This window comes from Dipteris shenzhenensis, chromosome 26 (genome assembly GCF_047967505.1).
Source record: "Dipteris shenzhenensis isolate YYH24624 ecotype China chromosome 26, Dip_SZ_1.0, whole genome shotgun sequence".
Classification (NCBI taxonomy): domain Eukaryota; kingdom Viridiplantae; phylum Streptophyta; class Polypodiopsida; order Gleicheniales; family Dipteridaceae; genus Dipteris; species Dipteris shenzhenensis.
This window is the reverse complement of record NC_141621.1, coordinates 38,437,883-38,456,406: the sequence shown is the minus strand read 5'-3', so window position 1 is coordinate 38,456,406 and position 18,524 is coordinate 38,437,883. Positions and strand designations below refer to the sequence as shown.

Sequence of the window (18,524 nt, the reverse complement as noted above, 5' to 3'; positions counted from 1 at the left end):
ACTGCAGCAGTGTAAGATATACAAGCCGCGAATTGCTCTCAAGAGATAGCGAGAAGAAAAATGAATCAATAATTTAGCGGAGCGAGAAATGGATGACAGGGAAGGCGAGCATGAGATCATTTGTATAGTACTTCTACTCAAACAAGATTATCACTTACTATTGCAAATACAACACCTACTCCCTTGTGTGTTGATGAGTTTTTGGAGCTTCTGTCGTTTTCATGGATAGTAGAAACATACCTGGTGGAGGATAGCCGTAGGGCTGCTGGGGTGGATAGCCTTGGTAGCCTCGATTCTTTTCGTTACCCATTTGTCACAGCTGTGACTATCACAAGATTGATAAGACTTGTTCATACTTCTGCTCGAGCCTGTGAAGCGATTCATGAACGGAAGAGCCGGATGGCGGGCAGAGTCGGGTGCCACACTAACGTAGGTACTGTCGGTATTGTAGCTAAGATCACACACTGCCTAGTTTGCAGACAAGTATATAGTCGTGAATTTCGATTGACACAATTTTTATTGGTTTGTTTATCAAGACTAGGTACATCGAAAACCATCACAAAGTCGAAACGATGCCTTGGGATTCTGTTCAGCCACTACAAGCATGTTTAATTGACAAGATCCAAAGAGATCCCAATCTGTTTTGATCTTCTTGGTAGTGCTATTTGGTGACATCGGAAGTCATGGAGGCTCAAAGAGGGAGACAACCATCATGCAGTAGACAAGATGTACACAACCGGGTGGAGATGTGTCCCTGGCAATAACAGGGGTGTGATCACAGAGCTCGCAATAGATGGGGTGAAGCAAATGAAGGCATTCGTCACAAGGAGGTCAAGAAGGGAAGGAGGAGGTGGGGCCTCCCATGGCAAGCTTGGTTGTGGCGATGCCCACGGATAGGAGCACAAAAATCAAAGCCAGAAGGATAGATACAATAGATGAGAAGCGTGGAGAGTCGTTTCGCCTGTATAAGCAGAGAGGAGCAAGTGCGAGAGCGAGAATGACGAATATGACCAACCATTTGTGTTCCATAAGCCATGCTCGCCTAGCTTTGGTGATCTTGGGAGCCCGACAAGACCTCGCTGATGACGATGAGGTAAACCACCAAGACTCCAGCGTTATTGATTATGATACAGACCTCGGCTAATTGTTTGGCGACGGATTTGTGAATGGTTTCACCATGGAGGAGGAGGAGAATCTCGATGCTACCTTCGGAGACAAGGCCCATGAAGAGGATGGTGAGGAGAGGCGGAGGACTTTCATGGTGGGGTCTCGAAAGCTTAGAAGTAGACAAATAACCATGCTTTTCCAAAAAGGCCACCAATAATACTGCATGCTAGAAGTAGACAAATAACCATGCTTTTCCAAAAAGGCCACCAATAATACCCCTCCGATGAGTCGAGTTCTAAAAGTGGAGGTACCTCACCAAAATAAGAGCTTGTGAATTTTAAAAATTTCCAAAAAAATCAGAATAATGACAAAACTTCGCCCGCTTATAATGAAACACACGGCAAAACAAAAAACAAGCCTAATTGTTTGCCAAAATTGAAACTTAAACTCCGCATCATCATCGTCTTGCTCATCATCGGCAGGTTCATATATGTCTTTCCGAGGCCGGGGTCGTTTCGGTGGTCGTGGCAAAGGTCGCTTTGGTGGTGCGGGTAGCTACGTCCCTCAAGCTCGAGGTGACGATGGACAGCCCATTTTTGTCAAGAAAGCAGACGGTCCTCCTCCTCTTTTCCCCGTGAGTCTGGAGTTCCACATCGTTTCAATAACTTTATTTCTAGCTTGCTGTGGCTGACAAACAGGTTTGCTGTGCTCTTTCGTTTTGGAGCTTGGGGGCTTTGGTGTATGCCAGCGCGTTTAATACACAACTTTGGTTTATGTCTGGATGCAGCCTATGGCATCCCTGCCGGACCTTCCAGATATTGGAAAAGCAGAAGAGGAGCTTGTTTCTCGAAGGAGGAGGCTAGAAACCTTCTGGAATGCATCGCCTTATTACATTGAAAAACCGAAAGAAAAGACGAGTTAGTGTTCAGATTCATACATATTTACCTATCTATCTATCTATTTATCTATCTTGTTTGCATGTTATGGACTAAACATGCTTTAGTTTGTATTTTATAATTAAAAAAGCTCAAAAATATGTACTTTGAGAGCGTGTTCTCACGTATTTTTCAAATCATGGCAGCTGGAGTGGCTGCAGAGATAGAGCGGTATTCAGACAGGTACAAGCCACGTCACCATGCCAAACGCCCTCCTCTTTCATCTGTGCTTAAGCTCGCACCTGCATATTTCCCAGCCGAGCTCCTAGGTCAACAAGGTAGACTTTCCAACCATGAGTCAAAGTTCACCTCTCAGATCAACACGGTAGAGCTTAAATACAATTAATAAAAAAACTCCTCTTATGCTGTCAACATCTTTCATTTCTGAGGCATCGACCTCTTTTATGCTGATATTCGTTAGGAATATAATGACAGACAGAAAACGAGGACGCGATGGCCAATACAAAGGGACTTCTCAATGGACATCAGACTTTAACTCAGCCAAAAGTGGTGAGGCTTCTATTCTAATCCATGTATCCACCCCTCTTTACTAAGGAAAAAACCAGCAAGGCAGTTTTCAAAATCCAAAGGTTAGTCAATATTAGATTTATTAAAAAATCCTAAGTGTTTGCTTCCTTACTAAGGAGTTTTCCCTCCCTCTCCCTCCCTCCACCCTGTACCTCTCCCTCCCTCTTTTACATGCCCTATTTTGTGTGTGTGTGTGTGTGTGTGTGTGAGAGAGAGAGAGAGAGAGAGAGAGAGAGAGAGAGTTTATTAAAGTCTTCGGAAGACGGATGGGTCTATGAGACTGTGAGAAAACGTGATACAAGCAGGCTGAAAGGGTAGAGCTACTAACTGAGCGTCAACACCCATGCAAAAAGCAAAAAGCTAAATGCTACATAGTCATATCAGAATAATAGTCCTCTACATCATCGCTATGATGATGATGATCATCATCATCATAATATCTGTCATTTGAGTTCAAAGTGGAATATGCTCCAAATGTCGACTGGTCCACTCAATCCTTCCCTTGTCAAGGGTGGGGAGAGAGATAGATGTATTACCGTCTTCGGGAGGTCTTGTCGGCCTATGAGACAAATTACAATCCAAGGGTAACTCATACAAGCCACTTTCTGCTAAAGCAGAGGGTTCACTAAGGCCCTTTGTTGAGTAGTATGCTAAACTAAACTCAAACTCAAAGATCGAAACTAGTCAGGGTCAAAACACATAGCTTGGTGCGATGGTAGCTCTCCTTGAGCTGCGAAGATATCTTGTATCTATGTTTGTCCAGTCATCTCTCGCGTGGTGGGGATGCAGTCTCCATGATCTCTGTACCCGGTGGGCCATATCGAGAGTGACGCCTTTGCTCAAGCGATCCCAAATTCGACTGGAGTTGTGATGGGCTGAACCTCCATCATGCGTGCTCTAGTCCGTCTCTGCATCGTGCCTATCGCGGACACAGACATTAGAAGAAGAGCAATCGTGCCTTTTCGCCATGGAAAGCTCGTCGGCAGAAGTAAATCCAAGAAGAGGGGACGAGAGGGTAAAGCAGGAGCTCACAGGTGGAGCAAGAAAACAGAGAAACACGTGGTCCCTATATCTCTGGGTACATCTCTCCTCATCGTCTCATCCCACTTTCCCATGCTAAGCTATCTTCTCCTTTTCTAATGCGCAATGTCGGGTAGACTCGAATGCGTAGAAATTTGTGACGTGTCACTGAGCTCGATCCATCTCTGTCTCCTGTAGCACCCTCCTCTCGTTGTTTGATTTGACGCACTAGGGTCTCTTTGTGTCATCGCATTTCCATCAAATAGCGACCAACTCAAACCTGGTCATGGAAGTGAATCAGTCGGGTGAGAGAGCCAAAACCGTGTCTATCTTGAAAGAGACATTGGTACCATTCTCAGATTTCATAGTAAACTGGGTAGGCACTGAGGAAATGCTCCTCAGTCTCCACCTCCGCCAACGTGCATAATCTGCAGACCCACTGCTCTTAGGCTTACCCATGGCTCTCCCTGCCTTTGAGTCTGCTACTCTCAAGAAGTGGTCGCAGTAAAACTGGATTTTGGTGGGAAACTCTTGGTCTTCTCCTTAATCTGTGATGTATAGAGTTGAAGGAGGTTGCACCGTATGCTATGGTTGATCTCATCACATGGGACCAAGGGATCAGGGGCATCCAAGTTGCACTGAAAGTGTCATGTGCACAGATTGGTATCTGACGTGTACTGGGTACAGAAGACTAGCTCAGATAGCCTGGGGAGGCTTAGAGCTAGGCAGGCTTGATTCTCGGGTTGAGTGGCAAGGGTACGAACCAATTAGAGGTCTTTGCTATTTTTGGTGCTTGGGGCCCGACTCTATATAAGGGGCCCAGAGGTTTAGTTCTCAAAGAACTGATGGGAGCAAGTCTCGTTCCCAGGTGCTAGGTTTGATCCTAGATTGAGTCGCGGATGTGCGCTTGTATCATAGCGTAGCCCAAGGCCCAGCAGTAGATCCCAGGCTTCACAGCACCACCTGGTGGTGTGGGACACCAGGCTGGTTAGGATCTGGTTGGGAGTTCGTGCCAATAGCTCAGCTCGTGGCTCGGAGGGGACATCTCCTAATTCGGGATCGCATCCCGTAGATGTCATGATTGGGTGGTGAGCAGCCTGCTCAATTTCTTCATGTTTGGTGTGTTCTTGTGTTTGCTTGCAGGTCAGAGGTTTCAAGAGTGCTGGGGTCGTGTCAGCTGGTATCAGAGCCAACTCGTGAGGTAGGAACTTCTAGTTGCAAGAATTTTGGATGATTTTTTCTCCAGGTATGCCCTTATTTCGAAATTCGTGCTCAAACCCTGCAAGTGTCTTCTGGTTCATCGATTAAGGGAAGTGGTATTAGATTGGGATAGAAGGAAGGAGAGAGAGAGAGTGCAGGGTGATTTCGTTGCAAGAAGTGACAGGTTGAGAGAGAGGGAGAGACGTGTAGTTAGGAGGAAGTAGTGAGGTCCAGGTAGAGGCGTCAGAAGGGAGTCAAGAGAGAGCGCACTGCTGGGGTGAACCAAAGGGGATCCCGCGCGTTGGCTGGCTGCTCAGGGGTTGTGATGGCAGGTAAAAGGGAGCGCAGGAAGGTGCGCAGCAGGATAGGGCTAGATTGCAATCTAGGCCAGTGGCTTTTCGGGGGGGCTTGGAGGCTTAAAAAAGCACTATCCCTCCATTTTTGGAGGGTGAGCTTTTGGAAAAGTAGGGCTTTACTAAAAGCCTGCTCTCCCGCTATTAGTTCGGCCGATTTGCCTTCTCCCATAGCCTGTAAATTGTGCAACATCCCAGCCCCTCTACACCTTCACGCACGGGAGCCAGACTACCTGTACAGCCTGCTGCAGCACTTCGTACGGACAGCCAGGAGCAGAATCCCAGGTCCAAGAATTCGAGCTGCCGCATCAGCTCAGCACAGCAGCTTACCTTCTCCATCGACTAGCTTTCTCTTCTTCCATCGCCTCCTTCTTGGCCAGCTTTCACTTTGGTTCTACCTCCTAGCTCCGAAGCCACCTGCTTGCTTCTCTTCTCTAGCCTATCTCCTCATCAGATCCGATTCAGTTATGGCTGATTCTGTAGACCTTGAGCTTGCAATGGGAGACCAGGATATGAACTACCATGCGGAGGATGACTAGGGTCTCTACGATGATCTGATTACAAAGATAGCCTTCAGTGAATTCACCATTGCTCTTGATGAAAAGTTTGAGTAGGTTAACACGAATCAAACGGGGTTGACACAGCAACTCCAAGGGATTCAGACTACATTCACTTTTGACTAGCACTGTTCAAGCGTTCACGCATGTGGATGCCATGGCTTCAGTGTTAGGTCCGAACATCACTCAAGATTCTTTTTTCGGAGATCAAAAGTCTGGTACCAAGGAGGTTGTTGACACTTGGTTGCACAAGTGGCAAGTACACTTCCAGTTTCACCCTTACCCGGATGACAAGAAAATACAGCTTGCAGCAGGGTTTATGTCAAGAAAGGCTTTATTATGGTGGAAGGAACTCCGACCAAAGCCTACAACATGGATAGAATTCGAAGGGGTCTTCAGGAAAGAGTTTCTGAAGAAGGAGGAAGATTACGATATCGTAGGCAAGCTCAAAGCCCTCGATATGTCCAAGCTGAATCTGACTTTTGAGGTTTATCTTCAGAGGTTTCGGGGCTGAAAAATAAGAAAGGCAAGGAAAGGTTGTACACAAAGCTGAACATGCGTTACTATGGTCCTTTCCAGAAACAAAAGATAAACGAGGTAGTTTACAGGCTGAAGTTGCCTCCGCATTGGAAGATACACAATGCCTTTCATGTGAGCTTGTTAAAGCAATATCATGGAGATGTTCCCGAGGATTTACCTAATGAGGTACAGCCTGAAGTGGAAGAACAGGATGAACTTCTGGTCCCAGAGCAGATTCTGGCACACAAAGATAGAAAACTCAAGGGTAAGTTATCTGTCGCTACTTGGTAAAATTTCAAAATTACCCATCACTTGATGCGAAATGGATAGAGAAAGGTGAACTGGCAAATTCACCTGGGATATTGCAGCTTTACCTTGATGCTTTCCAGTTAGAGCCGACTACGGTCCAGGCTCCTACAGGTAGTCCAGCAGAGCGAGCGTTTGGAGTATTACCTGGTGTTCGAGAGGGGGGTAGCATCTCCACTCCCTCAATATAGACGGGCTCACCGTGATTTCATGAGGTTGCTTGATGACACTGTATGTTTCATCCGAGATACTGAGCTGATAGTATTTCTGCTGTGAGACTTGATGATATTGATGCATCTTGACTATTGATCGCCGAGGATCACATAGATTTTGAGCAGTGTATATGGATGGATGCATGCCCCTCCTAGCCATATTTTCACTGTCTTTGTATACTATAGCTGCGGCTTTCTTGTATACTCTTTCATGGTATATTTCATGCTCGCTCCTGTGTTTTGGGGCAGCAAACTGTGGTTAGCTGTTTCAAGAGAGAGGTATGTCAGGGGGGCGTGATTCTAAGTACTATAAGACTGTGACAACTTTGGTTTTAAAAGTCCAAGCGTGGGCTTAATAATGTGTAATTTAACGCGGCATGGTGCCTAGCACATAAGCGTAATTAATCCCTAGGCCCAAAGGCATTCCAAGGAATTTGTTGGGAAATGATGACGTGGCATTTTTAATGGGCTCCCTAGAGGGCCATATACCTTCAGCGGGCCCCCTAGAGTTCTAGGTGGCTCTAGTGCCTTCTACATGCTTGGACCTTCTTGGGCCTTCTAAACTTCACATGTGTGGTTTTCTCTCTCATCTTCTTCCTTTGTTGAGATTTTGGACTGGTTTTTCAGGCTCCTTCAGCAGAATTTCGTTTTTCATAATTCCTTACCCGTTTGGATTCCTCGACTTCCGTTTGGCCCGATGGCTTCCCCTTTGCCTCCCCTTCGCAGTGATATGCTTTTCCCTCCGTGCGTTTGGTAGAACAGGCAGAGTTGAGCACTTCTTTTGCTGGTCAAATTTGCAAAAGTGGCTTTTTTTGGACCTTTTTGCTTCTACAGCCTCTTGGGCCTCTCCTCTTGCAAAGCTACAGCTTTTTGTTGAATTTCGAGTGGTCCCACGCGCTGGTTGACTGTTTTTTCTTAGTTTTGGAGGACTTTCCGGCAATGAAACTTCTCCAATATCTTCTCAATGCATTCCTCTCTGAAGCATGCTTCTTTTGAGCCTAAGAATTTCCACTTCTTCGCAACAGAAGTGCTTCTTTTCGCATTTTTCAGTAGAATTCTTGCTGGTTGGCTCTTGTAAATGCTCTTTCTTCATGCCTTTGCACTCCTCTTTGGCTGAGAATGCAATTGGGCATTGGCTGCTATTTCCTCTGGGCGATTGAGGACTTGGTTCGAGTTTTCAGGGCTTGGTGAGTTGTGATTTTGCTGCTGCAATTTCTTTTTGCCGTAAGCTATTGGTTGGCCTCATGTGCCATCTCTTTCTAGGTTCACAGGTGCCCAGGCAGTGCTACATGAGTCATTCTTTGGTTGGGTACTTTGCTGATTTTATTTTGGAGCTTTGAAAAGCTTTGTGAATGCCATCTGGAAACCACTCAAAGAGAGTGCAGCTGGGGTGCAGTGTGATTGCATTCGGAGAGCCAATGGAATTGCATTTGGAAAAGAGAATGCCTTTGGATTGAGCCTGTGGGTTAAGTGCATTTATGTGACGGTGTTCTATGCTTGAAAGCCTTGCGAAGGCTCAGTGAATTAGGGCTATGTGCTCAGTTGCAGGGAAGGTCTCCCAGATGCAACTTGTAATCATTTCACTATGAAATATAAAGAAATACCGAAAGGGGTGCCACGGTGTTTGGGGCCAATCGGGTGCACTTGTCTATGTTTGCTGAGCAGGGGCATTCTAGCCTCCATCCCTTTTTCAACGGTTTTGTTTGTGAACAAATGGGTAAATGCCAAATGGTAATCATGCAATGATTAATGGTTGTGATATATGCTTTGTGAGCTGTAAATAAGTGCTAAAGCGATTAAAGGTTTAGTTCCACTGCCCTCTGAGTGATCGGAGGCCGATTTCAGTATTTCCATGGATTTTATTATCGGTTTGCCAAGAACGTGAAAGGGTCATGACTCCATTTGGGTCATAGTGAACTGTTTGACAAAAATGGCTAGATTCTTACCTACTAGAATAACTATTTCAGCTGTTCAGTTGGCTCACGAGTTTGTGGACCACTTGTTTAAGCTGTATGGTTTGCCCTCTAACATAGTCAGCGACAGGGACTCAGTTTACAAGTAACTTCCGGACACTTGTTTTTGAGAAGTTAGAAACTACTCTAAGTATGAGTTCCTCAAATCATGCACAATCTGATGGCAGTACAGAGAAGGTCAACCAATTGGTTGAAGATATGCTTTGGGCATATGTTTCTAAGAGACAGTCTTCATGGGAAGATTATCTACCTAAGATGGAATTTGCTTATAACAGTGCCAAGAAATAATGCTTTTAGGTTACAGTCCTTTTATGCTTATGTACGGGTTTCAACCTAAGTCACCAGTTATGGTTGGGTTAAAGGGAATCCAAAATAATGCTGCAAAAACATTCTTGCAAGACATGCAAGAAATGTTGCAGTTTACCAAGGAGTCTATTAGAAGTGCCCAAGATCGGGACAGATTTTATGCTAATAGACATCGTTCACCTAGAGAGTTCTCTGAAGGAAAGTTCACCTAGAGAGTTCTCTGAAGGAACGATGGTATATTTGCGTATTCCCAAGGAATTCAAGAGCCTAAGTATTGGTTTGGTTCCGAAGTTATCTCCCAGATACTGTGGTCCGTTCAAGGTTATTAAAAGAATTGGACCAGTTGCATATAGACTAGAATTGCCTCTTGATGTTAAAGTATATCCAGTATTTCATGTTAGCAAACTGAAAGAGTTACTGGTTGTGGATGATCAACTTGTTTCTCCTCAAGAAATAATAGAAGTTACAGATTTGACTTTTATTTCACACGAACCTGAGAGTATTCTTGAATTTCGTGGAAGACAGATTCGTAATAGAATTATCACGGAATACAAGATCAAGTGGAAGGATCGTGTTGAGGAGGATGGAACATGGGAGACATTACAGAACCTCCAGAGGACATTCCCGGGTTTTTTAGCAAACTCAGGAGTGAGTTTTAGAGGAGGGGAAGTATGTCATGTGCACGGATTGGTATCTGATGTGTACTTAGAGCTAGGCAGGCTTGATTCTCGGGTTGAGTGGCAAGGGTATGAACAAGTTAGAGGTCTTCGTTATTTTTGGCGCTTGGGGCCCGAGTCTATATAAGGGGCCCAGAGGTTGAGTTTTCAAAGAGACGATGGGAGCAAGTCTCATTCCCAGGTGCTAGGTCTGATCCTAGATTGAGTCACGGATACGCACTTGCATCATAGTGTAGCCCAAGGCCCAGCAGCAGATCCCAGGCTTCACAGTGCCACCTGGTGGTATGGGACACCAGGCTGGTTAGGATTTGGTTGGGAGTTCGTGCCAGTAGCTCAGCTCGTGGCTCGGAGGGGACATCTCCTGATTCGGGATCGCATCCCGTAGATGTCATGGCTGGGTGGTGAGCAGCCTGCTCAGTTTCTTCACGTTTGGTGTGTTCTTGTGTTTGCTTGCAGGTTAGAGGTTTCAGGAGTGCTAGGGTCGTGTCAGAAAGGTGGGGAGAGGGTCCACTGAGTACCCTAGCTAGCAAACCATCTGGATATGCGTGCGTACCAGGCTGTGCTAATCACACCGTGTACCAAGCTTTTGCTAACCCCCGCGAGAGAGAGAGAGAGAGAGAGAGAGAGAGAGAGAGAGAGAGAGAGAGTTTATTAAAAGTCTTCCAAAGACCCGAAAGAACCTGACACAATGAGCTGGAAGGGTGGAACCTTTAAGTTAGCATCAACACCCAAGATGAATATAACATAACTGTAATCATAAAAACACCAATACATGAAGAAAACCTTCTGACCAGGTGGAGAACATAGCTGCGCGCCGAAACGAAAATGGCTCTTGACTAGTGGAGTTTGATCTAAAGCAACGTGAAGTCCCATTTTTTATGGGATCGAAGATCCAGACGTGATAGGCCGCCACTTCTGTTTTCTTCTTCCATGTCATCATCAAAGTATTTTCCAAGGTCTTTTCAAAAATCAAGTCTAAGTGGTGGGCGGGGGAATCTAGCCTCTAGATCTCTGTCCCCATCTTCATCTCCATCCTCTATTTCCATCCTCTTCCGATTGTTTCTCTCTAATGCACTTTAGTACTACATCCAACTTGAAACATTTGGAAGTACATATTATTGAAAACAATGATGTGTCGGTAAAATTGAAATAGGAGTTAAAAATGGGTTGATTTAAGTGGGAAGAATGTTACCTGAATCATTTTGTGCCTATCATGTGAACTTTAGACCACTTAGTTTTCCATTTGAAGTAAATGCACCCTTTAAGTTATTCATGTACCCAGTTGAGAATTTCACACCCACAATAACGCTCTTCTCCTCTGCTTTTGTCAACACCCTTGATGGCATTAGTAAAATCACCTTGTCAATGTGGTTTTGTTTTTGTCCAAAAGACTCTTTTGGTTTTTTTCACTTTCAAGTTAGGTCATGCCTTTGGGTTGTCTCTATCAATCATATGTTTCCACAAACTTTTTGACACATTTTTGAATACATGCATTGGGTCCAATAGATATGTGACTTTATGTTGCCTCCCATACTTATATAATCCTATGGGTTGTAGATTAACTCCTGTAGAGTAGTGTCCACCCCACACACTAGCTTCTAGCATCCTGCTACTTGGATGGAATTGGCTATACAGTGTCGGCTGTGGCCAGCCTTGCAAAATGACATCACCACCATAATAGAGGGTGTAACTCATGTTAACCATGGAAAAGAAGAGCTCTTTGTACTGATAATGACAAGTACATTGGATTTGGCAATGATATCACGGCCGGTATGTGAAGTCTTGTAATAGAGGACTCACACATGTGATCAGTAACATGTGCACAAATACAAAGATAATATAGAAAACTGTGTCCATAGAAATGCAAGACAGAGACCTATATGTACAATGTTGCTTGATAAAAGATGAACCCATGACCATTATTAAGGCGCAAAATCCCCACCCCTCCCCCACCTTTGCCAACCCCCTCTCCTACCTTCCGTTTATCCAGGCTCTTTATTACAATGAGATACAAGACCAAGATGTTGAAGTAAATCTTTTCAACACCTTCCAAACTTGAGACCAAACTGAAAGGACTTAGACTATAGCCAGAGCATATTATAAAAATGCCTCACATTGACTCAAACATTTCTGATTTGGCAAAATATGGAGTCATTTCTTCCCAATTCCATAGATTTTCCCGCCTTTGTACAACTAAGGAGTCTTTTATCACTCATTGTAGTAATTTGATCACTTTACTATTACACAAGAGGTATAATCCAAGGAAAAGAATGAAAAAATTTCGCACAATCTTAGATATGAAGTCTTTTATGTATGGTGTATCGGCCTTAGGTATGTTTAGAATGATTGAACATAAGCTGAAAACAAAAAGCGGGGAGCTGAATAGCTCGTTTTTCTTTTAGTTTCAAAAGAGAGTTTGTTTGAGTATGCTTGTGCTTTCTAAGTTAGAAATGTATTTTTGCCTCTTTGTAGAAACGATACATAAGTGTAAAGGGCCATTTAGCTTTTTATTTTTTCAATAAGAGAGTGAGAGAGAGAGAGAGAGAGAGATTCCAGTTTTTTGGAAGATTTTGTTTCTTGACTTGCTTGTTGATTTTTGCTTAGTGACACGCTTCCTTTCTTCTTTATTTCTTGTTTTCTTTCTCTTAGAAGGAAGGCTCTTCAAAAGAATCACTTTCTTATCTTCATCCTCCATGCGTGCTGCAATTGCTTGAGTAATATTGCATCCGGTTCAAAAATATTCCGAGTGACTCCGACTCATCCATCTGAAGGTCAAACAATTCTTGCTTGAGGGTGTCTTTGGAATTCTTCATACGAACTTCAAACAGTGTCTCGAGAGTTTGCTAGTTCTCTGCTGCTGTCATAGTCATATCAAGGTGGTGGAAATATTTCGGTCCCAGAGCACTTCCTAAATAGCCAATAGCTTTTTCTTTTTTTGCCTCCCATGCTGGGATCTTGTCAGCATCATGTGAGCGCTCCTTGGGTTTCTTCTCAGTTCCTGAAACAACTCCTCGGAGTCCTTTCTGCATAAACTATACACGAGTCGCAAGTTGCCACGTTGGAAAGTTTCCATCATTGAAGGTGACCCCAATCCCACCAGATTTCTCCTTAGGCAAAGTATCCATCTCCAAATCTCAAGAGATTCAGCTGTAGTTGGAAACAAGCCTCTGCTAGCAATTCGGGCGATGTCCTGGCTTTTCTAAACCTTCTACTTCTGCATTTCGTGGGGATTAAAGACACCTTGTAACTCGGATTCTTCGACATACACAGCATCGACACTTACAAAGCATCGACTGCTCTGATACCACTTGTTGGAAAAATGATGAAATAACTCTAAGATCACACTCTCAATCTCGGTTCTATCACTCACATAAAAATCTTACATGAAATCATGTATTAGATAGCTCAATCCGCAACCATATGCCACACAATTAAGCTGAAGAAGATCATAAGAGAGGAGCTCCATGGTTTACACATTCATAACGACTAAGCAACTCGGATTTTCACAAGAAAAAGGAACATAACACAAAGATCTACCATGCACAGTCTTCTCAGGTTGACCGACCTTGTTGGAACCCACAAAACTATGGCATCATACACCCACACTCAGGCCGTTTCAAGAGAGAAGCAAAAGTCGAATGCATGCGAATATCAAGTCGCCAGAGAACCCACGAGAACACCAGGAGTCACGACCACGTCCAACATGCATTCTGAAGTTTCCACGTGGCTTTCCATGCATGGACAAGCCAATCATTACACTTGCAAAGAAGGTCCAATCATTGAGCACCTACCAAATTTATAACTTAGAAAGTAAAAGAGAGGAGAGGATGAGAAAAAGGTTGAATCAGCTGAAAATAAAAACAGATGGAAAAATGTGTCCATGGAAAAATGGGATTTGTTACAAACAACTTCTACCCCAAGGTTTCTACAAATGTACTAGTTACTCATCGATTAGTTCAATTAGGACACTTAGGACCTAGGACTAGTACTACCTATCCTAGTTGTCCTATGTAGGCATTATTAGGATGCGAGGATGAGAATTGATGTGCAAAAGGATAGAAAATTGACGTGCAAAAGATAGTTCAAGCCAAAAAACGAAATTAGACAACAAGGACCTATCAGGAGTAAATCTTCCATAGGTTTCTTACAAAAAATAGAATCTAGGGTTAAGTTTTGCCAATCCGAGGTTTAATTTAATCATACTACTTGTTAATTAGGCTAATCCGAAGGCTAGTCTAAGTGGTCTGTAATAATTTGCCCATGATTGCTCCTTTGATTAATTACGGTAAGTCAAACTTAAGCTTAACCAGACAACTACGGATGAAAAACCTAAGCTATAGTTCTCAGATCTAATCCAAAGATTGCATGCCCTACACAAGTACATGACGGTTTGACTAGAGTGTCTTGCATAAAGCTTGATTCTAGACTAGATTACACTTGGCTATTTTATTCCTGAGGCAATACCTACTATACTCTCCTACAGTCTAAATTGCCTCAAGTTTTGACTCCTGTATCTCATCTCTCTCCCAACATTCCATTACTGTAATCTTCAACTTTATGTGGGTCCGGAACTCTGAAAATCGTCGCCGGATGGCTGGAGAACTGTTGTCGGTATAGAAACTGATGATGAACTGAGATCTTTTGGTTTCCCAGCTCTAGGTTGCTGGCACTCCCCACGATCATGTTCTGATACCATTGTAACATGCATGTGGGCTAGGGTCTGCTATCTCTTACACACATGACCAAATTGAAGTTTGAACTACACAGAAACTAATATGAGTGGACTTAACAGCGAAATAGAGCAATCCATGATGGGCCTGCTTCCCTTCTGGCCCCCCTTCCTCAAAACAGTGTGTTTGCTGTATTGGTAAATGGTCAGAACTCAAACTCACGTAACGAGGTTAGGCCTTCAAACTATCTCCACTCTTGTTCAAGGTTGCTATCAAAAAGGCCGATTTGGGACAACTAAATGCGCCAGATGAGGAGATGCTGCCTTGTTTTTGTATTTTTGCTGTTGGTTAACATAGATCAGTGGGTGCCCCATATTGGTTGCACCCTGTTCTTTGATTGAGCAGTTGACTTATGAGTGGGCTTCTCTGTGCAGCCATATCACATGCTAGGGTTGTTGTGGACTGTTGGGACAAATGGATCAACTCCCCACCTGTGAGCCTTCATGAGGACCACGGAGTGACAGGGCAGCAAACTGGCTGCCATGTGGGCAGCAGATGTAGATCTTGCTTGGTGTTATTTAGATCCACCCGACAGGGCAGATCAATCCATGTAGGACTGTCACGATGCTGCCCATTACATTGGCCCTGCATACAGCAGGAAGGGTGGCAAAATAGGCCCTTATGGGAAGGCACAATGACTGGAGAATTTGCAGCAAATGGCTGCCATTGTGGGAGGGTTTTATATGCACCTATGAGGCTGGCTGGCCTTTCTCAAGTCAGCCAGAACAGAGCCAAGAACTTACAGGTGGTGGGATCATCCATATCTGTTCAGCCCCCACCCAGCTCCAGTTGGCTCTAATAGGTGGTTAGTTGGCCTTATTCAAGGCCTCAGTCGGCCAACTCATGGGTTCCTCCCTGTAAAAGGGAGCCCTGGACCTCAGTTAAAGCAGTCCGTTCGAGTTGAGAAGACATGATTTGAGGCTCAGCTTGTGAGCTCGTCCAACAGCCACCAAGACCTCCATAAGAGGCACACAGCAGTGGGAGTGAATGAGCAGTAGTGTAGAAAGCTGTCTAGTGGAGCAACACCCTGCTGTCCTTCCGGTGGAGCAGACGTCCTATTTACTCTGTTTTCGCCCTATTTTGGATCTTTTGGCTACATGCTTGGCTATTCCACCATCACTTGAGTTCTGTGCATGGTTGATCTTGTGTGCACATAATAGGATAAAAAGCTTTATGTGATCGGTGGGTATCATAATCTAATGAGAGAGAGAGAGAGAGAGAGAGAGAGAGAGAGAGGGAGGGAGGGATTGGCCACTTTCTTAACATCTGAAGAGTGACCCAAGCATATTTGAGGAACAGGGGCTGTTGCTTGTGCACAAGGAAGCCAGGGAGAAGATGTACGACAAAGAGAGAGGGTGATGATGAGAAATCCCTCGCTGCTACAAACAAAATAAAGGGGACTGGTAAAGATAAGCCTGTATAAGGTAAAACCCAAGGAGAAGGATTGTTTAGAGGATGGGGAACTTTCTAATGGTAGAAGAAGAAAAGTGCTGCTATTGTGGTATGCTCGGATATCTTGCACGAGATTGTAAACAAAAGAAGGCTGATCAAAAGGAGACAAGGATGAGTCCAAGAAAGAAGAGTTGTGGGCTTAGTGGCTTGGCTCTCCTCAAGTGTTTTGTGAGATGAATAGTGCCTCTTGGGCTTTTTTGGTTTGACGTCATTCAGTTGAGCTATGCTCTCTGGACGCTGTTTCCTCCTCTTGGTACAGACGTGCACATGCCCTTGTGGACACATGTTGGGAGATCATAGCTGGCTGGCATATCTCGTGATCCAGATGCACAGAGGCACTTGATGGTTCGCTGGTCTACCCATCTCACACCATGGCCAGTATTTGGATAGACATTGTACACACTTTGATGGCCATGTGGGGCTGCTTTGCCAACCGGACTATCTTCCTCATGGAGTGGAAAGGTTGTCCCTTCTTCTCGAAGTCACAACAAGTTTGAGGTGGCACTGGGCTTTTTGAGTAGGGCTTGACCCTCAGGCTTTTTCATGCTACTGATGGTGTACTTTGGCCTTAAGCACTTTGCTCTTGGGGCTTTTCTCATATACTTGATAGACGTTTTCTTTGTGGATCCCCCGCGCCCCCCCCCCCCCCCCCGCGCCGTGGTCAGGGCTTGGCTTTGAAGCAAGTCCCTAGCATTTGTCTTACACAGACCATGTCCTCAAGTCACAATCTTAAGCCTAGAGTGACAACTGCCATCCTTTAATGATGTTCCCTGTGTCATGTATGGCCTCAAACTGCATCACGAATTCTCTAAAGGTACTTTCCTGCTTAGGCATTGGATTTCGACTTTATCTGGAGCAGATATTATAAGAATGTTCAAAATGGCATCTGCTGTACATCTGGTTTTCAGGTGTATGCATAGTTAAAAGGTATTGATTTATCATAGGCGATGTTTCCCCATTTAGTGTTTCTGTATATGTTACAATTCCTAGGTATCCATGGATGACCAGTTGAAGTCATGGGAATGACGTTACAGAACGTTCATTCTTTGAGTTCAAAGGCTGTACAACAATGCAAATAACCTGATTTGTTCAAAATGTTGCATCTGCATGTGCATGCACCATCTGCCTGCCACTCTCATTGATGTATTTATATGTAATACAAGGATATATGCATATATGTCTAATGTATCAAAAAAATTTGTAGATGAATTTATGTATGTATATGTATCTATGTATGTATGCGACCTGTCAGGACATGTGCAGGGTGATAATGAACATCTATACTTGCAATAAATGCAGACCTGCACAGGCTTGATAGACTGGCAAATTTGGAGCAGCGGAGCGAAAAGCTTACAGAAGTCAGCTCCTACAAATGCTTTCCATTTTTATTAAGGCAAACATTTGAGTCAAGCATTAGATTCTGGGAATGTGCTTGGTTTTTACCGTGCTTAAGTAGCACGTTTGGTACCTGCAGGAGAGAGAAGGAAAAGAGGACGAAGACAAGAAAGTTGGTGAAGGTGACGATGAAGATAATGAAGCAGTGGAGGAAGAAGAGGAGGAAGACTTTGGTGAGGATGACTATGCACAGGTTTGGATGCCTTACTGAACACTGTTCCAGCCCCCGTGCCCCGTCCCTCCTCTTTCTTCGTTTTTTTCACAGTGGGCCAGCCCTTTAAACAAAGAAAAGTTAAATAACTCTCTTCGTTCCTCTGCTCCTCAGTGAAAAGCATTACTGATTTCATATGATCTTTTTGATTCAGAACTTTGGTTTTGATGATGACGATGATTATTTGGATGATGATGACGGAGGTGACGACGGTAGGTCCTTGACTCACACAGCAGCTTCTTACTTGAATTGATGTTTCTTTTTGAAAAGGGCTGAACCATTTAAGAATGAGCTGTTAACATCAGCATATTTAACCACACGAGCATTCTGGTACAGAGGGGCCTACATTCTGAAGACATCAATTCAAGAAATCTGGTCGGACAGACAGTTTGCTAAAAGCAGTAATATGGTGGGCTTTTGGACGTCTTTCCAATTTTATTATTTGCTATGTCCATCATCATTGTGGCTTGGTTTATAGTGAGAAGCTCAGGATGTCATGTTCACTGATGTAGTTGCAATTGTGTTACTCAAGTGTGTGCTTCCAGGATTTCCTGTACCGTTGCTTGGTTTCTGGAGCTTCTGGTACAGCATGAGATTTTCAGGCTGCCTCCATTCGTATGTACTATGTTATAACACTTACAACAAGAGGCTTTGAGTTTTGGGTGAGGGCTCTTATTTAAGGAGGGAGGTTCAGTAATATGCTTCAAACACTCACAACATGATGTCTTCACAGGGCATCAACATCACCTTATTACAGGGATTGTATAGAGCAAAGAGAAAGGGAGGTGTGGTTTGCCAATCGGACTAATGGCTTTGTGCAAATATTAATCTGCACAGATCAATAGGCCCTTGAGACCATGAAACAGCATTAATGTTAATGTCATACCTTTTCTGGCTGCCAGTCCTAAATTTGCTGTGCTTCTGTGTCATGTGCACGGATCAGTATCTGACGTGTACTAGGTACACAGAACTAGCTCAGGTTAGCCTGGGGAGGCTTAGAGCTAGGCAGGCTTGATTCTCGGGTTGAGTGGCAAGGGTATGAA

At 44.2% G+C, this 18,524-nt stretch overlaps 1 protein-coding gene across 2 annotated transcripts; it reads left to right on the top strand.

Moving 5' to 3' along the window:
* The first annotated feature begins 1,520 nt into the window (after nt 1–1,520).
* Nucleotides 1,521–18,403, top strand: LOC147885038 (uncharacterized). Of its 2 annotated transcripts, none has more exons than XM_087397841.1 (9): nt 1,521–1,741; nt 1,895–2,024; nt 2,189–2,320; nt 2,478–2,552; nt 17,175–17,233; nt 17,350–17,463; nt 17,636–17,693; nt 17,818–17,890; nt 18,027–18,403. In XM_087397841.1, the coding sequence occupies exons 1-8, from the start codon at nt 1,598–1,600 to the stop codon at nt 17,832–17,834; spliced, it is 729 nt and encodes a 242-aa protein (XP_087253967.1). In that variant the 5' UTR covers nt 1,521–1,597; the 3' UTR covers nt 17,835–17,890; nt 18,027–18,403. The 2 variants fall into 2 exon arrangements, with proteins under 2 accessions (XP_087253967.1, XP_087253966.1); XM_087397840.1 differs by having other exon boundaries at nt 18,014–18,403.
* The last annotated feature ends 121 nt before the right edge of the window (nt 18,404–18,524 follow it).

Bases quoted from the DNA above. Each gene is read 5' to 3' on its own strand.
- LOC147885038 (XM_087397841.1), top strand. From the start codon at position 1,598: ATGTCTTTCCGAGGCCGGGGTCGTTTCGGTGGTCGTGGCAAAGGTCGC. The intron at 2,025-2,188 runs GTTAGTGTTCAG...AAATCATGGCAG, and splicing joins AAAACCGAAAGAAAAGACGA to CTGGAGTGGCTGCAGAGATA. The intron at 2,321-2,477 runs GTAGACTTTCCA...ATATAATGACAG, and splicing joins CGAGCTCCTAGGTCAACAAG to ACAGAAAACGAGGACGCGAT.